At 39.6% G+C, this 9,998-nt stretch overlaps 2 protein-coding genes across 2 annotated transcripts; both read right to left on the bottom strand.

Annotated features, from left to right (window-relative positions):
- Positions 1-1,269: 1,269 nt before the first annotated feature.
- Positions 1,270-3,928, bottom strand: LOC148084287 (toll-like receptor 1). Its single transcript, XM_087785888.1, has 2 exons — positions 3,910-3,928; positions 1,270-3,846 (listed from the first exon to the last, which is right to left on the bottom strand). Exons 1-2 carry the CDS (start codon positions 3,921-3,923, stop codon positions 1,347-1,349), a joined length of 2,514 nt encoding a protein of 837 aa, XP_087642014.1. The 5' UTR covers positions 3,924-3,928; the 3' UTR covers positions 1,270-1,346.
- Positions 3,929-5,163: 1,235 nt separating this feature from the next.
- LOC148084286 (toll-like receptor 1) lies at positions 5,164-8,329 on the bottom strand. The gene is made up of 2 exons (XM_087787385.1): positions 8,252-8,329; positions 5,164-8,188 (listed from the first exon to the last, which is right to left on the bottom strand). Exons 1-2 carry the CDS (start codon positions 8,263-8,265, stop codon positions 5,689-5,691), a joined length of 2,514 nt encoding a protein of 837 aa, XP_087643511.1. The 5' UTR covers positions 8,266-8,329; the 3' UTR covers positions 5,164-5,688.
- Positions 8,330-9,998: the final 1,669 nt, after the last annotated feature.

Raw genomic sequence — 9,998 nt, 5'->3', positions numbered from 1 at the left:
GGGTATGGTATTCCATTGACTCATAGTCCAGCACAGCGATCTAAATTACTATGCCCTGCCTTGCCTCTTTGTGTTTAGTTTGGGTTAGTTATTCTGTTCGCTATACAGTTATTTAGGTTTGGTTTGGTTCAACTTTGAGACTTGTATATTGTGTTAATGTGTTTATTTCCTGTGGTTCTTTTGTTTGGGTTTATCACTTTGTTTCAGTTTTTCGGAGTAGCGATGTGTTCAACTGAAGTAGTGTTCATAATTGTCATTTCTGTCCAGTCAATGTGTGTTTTTTGTTGAATACTAATGTGTTTTTGGTTTTCCCTTTATTTCTGTTATAATTACTAACTGTGTTTTGTTGATTGCAATTATGATTATTTGGGGACTACGTCAGTTGTAAGGCATTCGCTGCCCTGTCTGGCTAAACTATATTTTCTGGTACTTGTGTTTGTGCCTGTATTCATTTGTCGGAGGTTTCTACGCGTAGGGTCGTGGGTCTATATCTTTAGGTGCAAGGCCTAAAGTGGCGTTGTTGGGTACTGATTAACACCAGTCCACCGTTATTCCCCGGGCTGGTGTAAAGAATCGGTTACATATATAAAGACATATTTGTATTTATTTGGGTTTAACATCCCTGCATCCGTAGAAATACTGTAAACTATACAATATCCCCACTATTACTACTAACACTTCTGATAAGAATGATGATAACAACTATAACAATGTTTAATGTCACTATTTAATCAACTTTTGCAGAGTTAAGGAGGAGCTTAATTAGTCAGTTGAATAACAATTCAATAACATTTACCAAATAATCACAATGTAAGAAAAGCTGTGAATATTGAAAATGCTCTTTTATTGACAAAAAGTGATGCAAATTGAGAGAATCTATAAACAGGCAACAACTACATGAGTAGAATTGGTGAACAAAAAAAATAAAAATAGTATGTTATAGAATGCATGTAAAAAAAAAAGAGCAAAAAATGCAACAGGTGAAGACATGTTCTTTGCAATTTAAATCACATTTTCCAAAATGCTTTTCTCCACTACAGGGTCATATAAAATGCCACATATTCCTGCAGTCTCTGTCTGTACAAAAGCTTGAGACCCCCGTGAGGAAAGGAAAACATGTCAACACAAAAAGAAATATAAACTTTTTTAAGCATCGTAGAGAGATGTTCTTGCCATATTAGACAGTACAAAACAAGTTTTTTAACACCATACACCTGAGATTATATTTCACAAAAGCTCAGAGACTTCTACAATAGAAACATTTTGAAATTTAATTGACAAATTTGTGGAATATATTTATTTAGAAAACATAGTACAAGTCAGACAACGTTGGTTTCATCTTCAATTTACTCAAGATGTTCATATGCCGGCCCACTCCTATTAACTTGCCGTGAGATTTGGTTGGCTGTGTCTGAGATAGCCATGGCTACATCTTTTAAAGCAACGGACTTCTCTGCCGTACGCAGCATGGATTTAAGACTTGCCCAGAAAACCTGTTGCTTTCTTTTATCGTCGGGCCACTCCAGATACGTCTGCTGCCTCAGTAGACGTCTTAGTCTCAAGAACTTCTTGGGCAAACAATCATCAGGCAACGGCTCCAAAAGGATGAAAACAAGGGAGTCCTCATGGACTCCAATGGCTCGGTGCTGAGCGAAGAACAGTTCGTAGTTACACCATTCGCTCTGGATAAAATGCTTGGAGAGGACAAAAAGGGTCTTGTAGCTGGATTCCACACAGTTAATGATGTTGTCTATGATCCAGTCTCCTGGTACAAAGTCACGTGCATGAACACACAGAGAAAACCCAGCATTTTCAAGGCACTTTACCAACTTGTTGTCCACCCAGTCTGCATCTTGATGGCTGTAGGAGATGAACCCATGATAAACAAATGATACATCTGTTAACATTTGCGATCGCTTCTTGCTTCGACTCTTCACCCGAATCCATACCATCAACATCTTTAAATACCAAAAGCCATCATATTTGTAGAAAAGCACAATAATGGGGAACACTACAACCATCAAGCAAGACAGAGCTACAACAGCCCTGAGCCACATTATACATGATAGCTCAGTTGTTTTGTACTCAGAGAGGGGAATGCCTGCGAGTGACAGAGGAGAATTGCAAGCGTAGTCTAGGGGCCAATCCAGAAGCAGGGATTTGTTAAAATGGGTGAGGAACCAGTGTGAGTCACACGAGCAGACGAATGGATTGTTCCCAGCTTTAATAGTCTGAAGACTTGGCAGTTGCTCCATGACCTCTTGGGAAAGAAATGGGATTGCGTTCTGGTCTATATAAAGACTGATCAAAGCAGGGGCGTCATGAAAGTCCGGGAGCGAGTGAATACCATTGGAACTTAGTATAAGGTGTGTTAGACTGGGAAGCAAAACTACATAATTCGGTGTTATGGTTGTGATTCCTGTTTTTGTCAAGTCAATCTTCATGAAATGTTTGGATAAGCATTGGAAAATACTATTGCCGAGGTTGTTGTTTGCCAGACTGATTTCTGTCAAGTGTTCCGGCCAATTGCATGGGTTATCAAGCGTGATGGAGTTGAAGCTGAGGTCGACAAACTCTAGCGTGCTCATTTCATGTGTTTTATTGGCAAAGAATGACAGACTCTTGAAGCGGTTTTGGCTCAGGATCAACCGTTTCAGCTTTGGCAAAACGGAGGTGTATGTACAACCGTGCCACCAGAGCCCACCCTCATTCAAAAGATTGTTGCTTAAATCCATAGTCTCCAGTGCTGGCAATTTAAAGAAGGATTGGCAGGGCACAATATTCATCCCAGTCCCAGAAAATTTCACATGAGTCAGATTGCAAGCTCCATCAAAGCTTATATTAATTATGGGGTACCTCATTTGATAATGCTTCACACCATCAATAGTTAATGAACGCAGACTGATGAAGCGGGTAATGTTTATAACCTGTAACCCATCTGGAGTATCTTCATTGTAAATCATGTGGACAAATGATAAATCCTGAACGGTGGAGAGCCATACATTCTTCACAAGTGCTCCCATAAAAGAGCTGTTCATCCAGGTATACTCCAAGGTTACATTCTTAATGTTTGGCATTGTTCTCAAGTTAACGAAAGGGTCCACGTCAAGGTTACAGTTGTCAGAAAACATAGTGATAAATCTCAATGCTGTTGCTCTTGTCTTGTTCAAATCACGTAGAACTTTGTCAAACAAGTCAAAACGACCACAAAAAGAAGAGTTGAGCGACATTTTCTTGATGGACAATTTTCCAAGGGCTCCCGCCTCATATTTTTGCCAAGGAATTCCAGCTCCTAAAGTGAAATGTTGCAAAGGGATCCTCTTCAAGGAATTGAAGTCATCAGCGGTGACAGACCGAGCAGTTGTGCTTCCAAGAGAAAGGACCTCCAGATTCTTCATGAGCTCAAATGACCTCGGCACAGCATAGCTCTGGTAAGGATTGTCGGACATGTCAAGATTTTCCATGTTCGGCAACTTTAAATCAGGGATGGTCAGCAGTTTGTTGCTGGAAATGTTCAGAACCTTGAGGGTTGGGACCTGATCGAAAGTATCAACCGAAATCTCTTTCAAACCACAGTTGGTGATCCTTAGGAAACAAAGCTTGACTAGTCTTGAAAATGAATCCCCATTTAGTCTCTGGATGAAGTTGTAAGATAGATCGAGATACCTGATGTAGTTGGGGAGATCAGGAGGAACACGAGTGAGATTCTGATGTGTGAGTTCCTTCACTTCTTTCCTGGATGTCACACACAGATTCATCCCTAGATCATCTGGTAATCCAGCTGTTAAATCAAGGTCCTCCATCCAGATGACCAAGAGAGTTGTGACCAGGATAGTCACTTTGCCTCTGAGAAGAAAGAGAAATTAATAAGAACAATGTCCATACGTGGCTATTGCAAACATAGCTTACCTTCTTCGAAACATGACTGCAGAACTCAATCTTCAGACTCACAAACCTGACAAACCCTTTTTATTGTTTATATCGCCGACTGCAATCTTCCAGCCTATAAGGTTTAATTCCTCTTTTATATAACTTCATGATCTTTTAGACAGATTAAAAGGGATAGAGCGAAAGATACACTAGACCATAAAAAGTTACTGAGCCCTTTTTTCTTCTTCTTTTTGTAGACTGCAAACATCCACCCTATAAAGTGTTGTTCCTCTTTTACTACAATGTCCTCTTTGTAAAACATGTTTTGAAAGAGATTTTAATTTTATTTGGCTCAGAAGATCCTTCAATACGTAAAGTTACCTAAAAATGAAAATGATTACTAATTCAAACGGCATTTTTACTGTAATGGTGAGGTTGACCCAGAAGTGGAAACGGTCTCAGAACATAGATCAGTATTGGATCAATGTCTTCTGAAACAAATTCAATTTAAAATCCAGAGGAGAAGAGGCAATGACTCAAGTCATGCATATCTGCCGAGATGAAACAAAAGCACGAAACAGAGTCTGAAGCAGACAAAAATATTAAGATAAGACACACAGGAAATATGACATTAAACACATTGCTTTGAAAGCATATCAATAATTGAATTAACTGAAAATATTGTGTCTGACTTTTAATATATTCCTAGAAATATGAGATCTTAAATCATACTAAAATGTTTATTAAAGTTTGGGGATAAAGAAAGACAAATAGTTAGTGATGAAGGATAGAAAGATAATATTGTGGAGATTGTTAAGGTTACCTAAAAAGGGATTCTTGAGAATTTGCAGGTAAACCATAGACATTCTTTACGTTGGTTTCTACCTCCAGTAAGTAAGTAATATTTGTAGAGCGCTTTTATAGACCAGGGTCACAAAGCGCTTAAACAATCGAAACAATACCCAACAAAAATATATGTTTAAGTCAAAGATAGAGCCTGGTATCACAATCTGTTTTCATCATTTCCTGTTATGGGTTGCAAGACTTTTGATTGATTACATAATATTTGTATTTATTTGGGTTTAAAATCCCTGCATCCGTAGAAATACTCTAGACAATACAATATCCCCACTATTACTACTAACACTTCTGATAAGAATGATAACAACCATAACAGTGTTCAATGTCACTATTTATTCAACTTTTGCAGAGTTAAGGAGGAGCTTAATTAGTCAGTTGAATAACAATTCAATAACATTTACCAAATAATCACAATGTAAGAAAAGCTGTGAATATTGAAAATGCTCTTTTATTGACAAAAAGTGATACAAATTGAGAGAATCTATAAACAGGCAACAACTACATGAGTAGAATTGGTGAACAAAAAAAAGAAAAATAGTATGTAATAGAACATAGAATGCATGTAAAAAAAAAGAGCAAAAAATGCAAAAGGTGAAGACATGTTCTTTGCAATTTAAATCACATTTTCCAAAATGCTTTTCTCCACTACAGGATCATATAAAATGCCACATATTCCTGCAGTCTCTGTGTGTACAAAAGCTTGAGACCCCCGTGAGGAAAGGAAAACATGTCAACACAAAAAGAAATATAAACTTTTTTAAGCATCGTAGAGAGATGTTCTTGCCATATTAGACAGTACAAAACAAGTTTTTTAACGCCATACACCGGAGATAATATTTCACAAAAGCTCAGAGTCTTCTACAATAGAAACATTTTGAAATTTAATTGACAAATTTGTGGAATATATTTATTTAGAAAACATAGTACAAGTTAGACAACGTTGGTTTCATCTTCAATTTACTCAAGATGTTCATATGCCGGCCCACTCCTATTAACTTGCCGTGAGATTTGGTTGGCTGTGTCTGAGATAGCCATGGCTACATCTTTTAAAGCAACGGACTTCTCTGCCGTGCGCAGCATGGATTTAAGACTTGCCCAGAAAACCTGTTGCTTCCTTTCATCGTCAGGCCACTCCAGGTACGTCTGCTGCCTCAGTAGACGTCTTAGTCTCAAGAACTTCTTGGGCAAACAATCATCAGGCAACGGCTCCAAAAGGATGAAAACAAGGGAGTCCTCATGGACTCCAATGGCTCGGTGCTGAGCGAAGAACAGTTCGTAGTTACACCATTCGCTCTGGATAAAATGCTTGGAGAGGACAAAAAGGGTCTTGTAGCTGGATTCCACACAGTTAATGATGTTGTCTATGATCCAGTCTCCTGGTACAAAGTCACGTGCATGAACACACAGAGAAAACCCAGCATTTTCAAGGCACTTTACCAACTTGTTGTCCACCCAGTCTGCATCGTGATGGCTGTAGGAGATGAACCCATGATAAACAAATGATACATCTGTTAACATTTGCGATCGCTTCTTGCTTCGACTCTTCACCCGAATCCATACCATCAACATCTTTAAATACCACAAGCCATCATATTTGTAGAAAAGCACAATAATAGGGAACACTACAACCATCAAGCAAGACAGAGCTACGACAGCCCTGAGCCACAATATACATGATAGCTCAGTTGTTTTGTACTCAGAGAGGGGAAGGCCTGCGAGTGACAGAGGAGAATTGCAAGCGTAGTCTAGGGGCCAATCCAGAAGCAGGGATTTGTTAAAATGGGTGAGGAACCAGTGTGAGTCACACGAGCAGACGAATGGATTGTTCCCAGCTTTAATAGTCTGAAGACTTGGCAGTTGCTCCATGACCTCTTGGGAAAGAAATGGGATTGCGTTCTGGTCTATATAAAGACTGATCAAAGCAGGGGCGTCATGAAAGTCCGGGAGTGAGTGAATACCATTGGAACTTAGTATAAGGTGTGTTAGACTGGGAAGCAAAACTACATCATTCGGTGTTATGGTTGTGATTCCTGTTTTTGTCAAGTCAATCTTCATGAAATGTTTGGATAAGCATTGGAAAATACTATTGCCGAGGTTGTTGTTTGCCAGACTGATTTCTGTCAAGTGTTCCGGCCAATTGCATGGGTTATCAAGCGTGATGGAGTTGAAGCTGAGGTCGACAAACTCTAGCGTGCTCATTTCATGTGTTTTATCGGCAAAGAATGACAGACTCTTGAAGCGGTTTTGGCTCAGGATCAACCGTTTCAGCTTTGGCAAAATGGAGGTGTATCTACAAGAGTACCACCAGAACCCACTGTCACTCAAAAGATTGTTGCTTAAATCCATAGTCTCCAGTGCTGGCAATGTTAAGAAGGATTGGCAGGGCACAATATTCATCCCAGTCCCAGAAAATTTCACATAGGTCAGATTTGAAGAAGCCTTAAGGCTTATATCAATTATGGGGTACTTCATTTGAAAATGATTAACACCATCAATAGTTAATGAACGGAAACCGATGGAATGATTGATGGTTTTCACTTGTAACCCATCTGGAGTATCTTCATTGTAACTCATTTGGACAAATGAGAAATCCTGAACGGTGGAGAGCCATACATTCTTAATAATTTCTCCCATAAAAGAGCTGTTTATCCAGGTATACTCCATGGTAACATTCTTAATGTTTGGCATTGTTCTCAAGTTCACTAAAGGGTCCACGTCAAGGGTACAGTTGTCAGAAAACAAAGTGATAAATCTCAATGCTGTTGCTCCTGTCTTGTTCAAATCACGTAGAACTTTGTCAAACAAGTCAAAACGACCACAAAAAGAAGAGTTGAGCGACATTTTCCTGATGGCCAATTTTCCAAGGGCACCCGCCTCATATTTTTGCCAAGAAATTCCAGCTCCTAGAGTGAAATGTTGCAAAGGGATCCTCTTCAGAGAATTGAAATCATCAGCGGTGACAGACCGAGCAGTTGTGCTTCCAAGAGAAAGGACCTCCAGATTCTTCATGAGCTCAAATGACCTCGGCACAGCATAGCTCTGGTAAGGATTGTCGGACATGTCAAGATTTTCCATGTTCGGCAACCTTAAATCAGGGATGGTCAGCAGTTTGTTGCTGGAAATGTTCAGAACCTTGAGGGTTGGGACCTGATCGAAAGTATCAACCGAAATCTCTTTCAAACCACAGTTGGTGATCTTTAGGAAACAAAGCTTGACTAGTCTTGAAAATGAATCTCCATTTAGTCTCTGGATGAAGTTGTAAGATAGATCCAGATACCTGATGTAGTTGGGGAGATCAGGAGGAACATGGGTGAGATTCTGATGTGTGATTTCCTTCACTTCTCTCCTGGATGTCACACACAGATTCAGCCCTAGATCATCTGGTAATCCAGCTGTGAAGTCAAGGTCCTCCATCCAGATGACCAAGAGAGTTGTGACCAGGATAGTCACTTTGCCTCTGAGAAGAAAGAGAAATGAATAAGAACAATGTCCATGCGTGGCTAATGTAAACAGAGCTTACCTTCTTAGAAACATGACTGCAGAACTCAATCTTCAGTTCTGAGGTACCGAGCACTCTTTATTGTGATTTGACTTAAACTGCAAACCTCCAGATGACAAGTTTTGTTCCTCCTTTACTTTCATTTCCTCTTTTACATTACCTTAAGATTGTGGGAAGTTCAAGAAAAAATACACATTTCAATTTCTGATTTCACCATAGTGAAAAAGGGAAATTATTAATTGATGTAGATGATTAACTTCCATGTAATTGTGTTGAAGTGGCAGTTGGGGTAAGGCAAGATATGAAGAAATTAAAGGGAGGAGAAGAATGACATTTGAAGGGACTGATCTTTACAAGGAGATGAAGACAGAACAAGACAAGACAAGAATAAGAGTTTGTGAGAAAGTGAGAATGAAGATGTTGAATACAAGAGACAAGAGAAGATGCATGGGAGGGTAAACTCTCAATCTGCTCATTTAAGATTAAAAACAAGCACAGGGTGCGCATGACACCAATGTGACAGGAAACATCTTATCGCTGTCTTCGATGCTCGATGAAGTGGAAAAGCCAAAAACATATCATTGAAGACTAACATCTTTCTCAAAAATGAACTTATTTCCCTTTTCTCTCTTTTCACGTCCTCTTCTAATCACGACTGTATACATTGGTATAACCCTTTGTAAAGAGTGGGCTTCAGTTTTTACAATTTTCTTTCACTTGAAAAAGATTGAATATCAAAATAATTCATTGACAGACTGTATATCTGAGGGTGTCATTTATAGCACATAAAGAAAAGACACGTATGTACAAGATTTTATAATAAATTAATGCTCATTGCCTCCAATAAGTTTGTTAAAACAAATGACTCAAACATGAATTCTTTCAATGACCTTTTCAGGACATGTTTATGATGGTACAAAGAACTAATGGCTGCATTTTGGGGAGGTTCTGGACCAGCATCTGGATGTAGGAATCATTTGATGGATATGTGACTCTGTCAAGAGCAAGGTTGTATGTACCTGAAACATCACATGGACACCTGGGGGCAGTACCTATGGATTGGACAAATGGGAAGGTGGTTCCCCATATCAAAGATGGCTATCGGATGGTATGTTCCAACTATAGATGGTCAATTCAGGGGTCCTGGAAAGAAGCCTCAAACTACGGACTGATTGGACCAAATGTGGTCTTCACCCGGTTTGTTGAACTATGGATCTATACCCTCGGCAGGATCCTTGAGGCTTTATGGGAGTTTTATAAACCTGTCTACATGTGTATTGTGGATATGGAAAAAGGCATTCCCCATGTCCCACCAATAATGTTATGGGGGGGGGGGGTTCCCCTGAAATATGGGGTATGAGATACCAATGTTCTCTGTTGGTCTCACCAGGGCTGCCCTTAGTCACCAATACGCTTCATAACATTAATGGAATTTAACATTTAACAGCAATGGCATTGAGGGGGTCCGGTTTGGTGGGCTAAGGTTTGGGTCACTGCAGTTATACAGTACGGGCACTTCATCGCTCTGTGATGGTGAAAAGCAAAGTAAGCTAAAATGCAAAGCTCTACTCTATACCGGACAATCCATGTCCATTCCCTCACCTATGGCCATGAATGGCTGGTACATGATCTTAGGTCTTGGACTTTAGGAGGTCCAGGACAAAGCCACGTCCAGTGTCCATAGGAGGAGACGAGGTGGAGATAGTTGATAACTATAAGTACCTTGGTGTGTGGCTGGACAGTAAACTGGACTGGTCCTGCAACACAG

Source organism: Callionymus lyra, chromosome 3 (genome assembly GCF_982586985.1).
Source record: "Callionymus lyra chromosome 3, fCalLyr1.hap1.1, whole genome shotgun sequence".
NCBI lineage: Eukaryota > Metazoa > Chordata > Actinopteri > Syngnathiformes > Callionymidae > Callionymus > Callionymus lyra.
The sequence above is the reverse complement of the archived record's forward strand: the minus strand, read 5'-3'. Positions and strand labels throughout refer to the sequence as shown.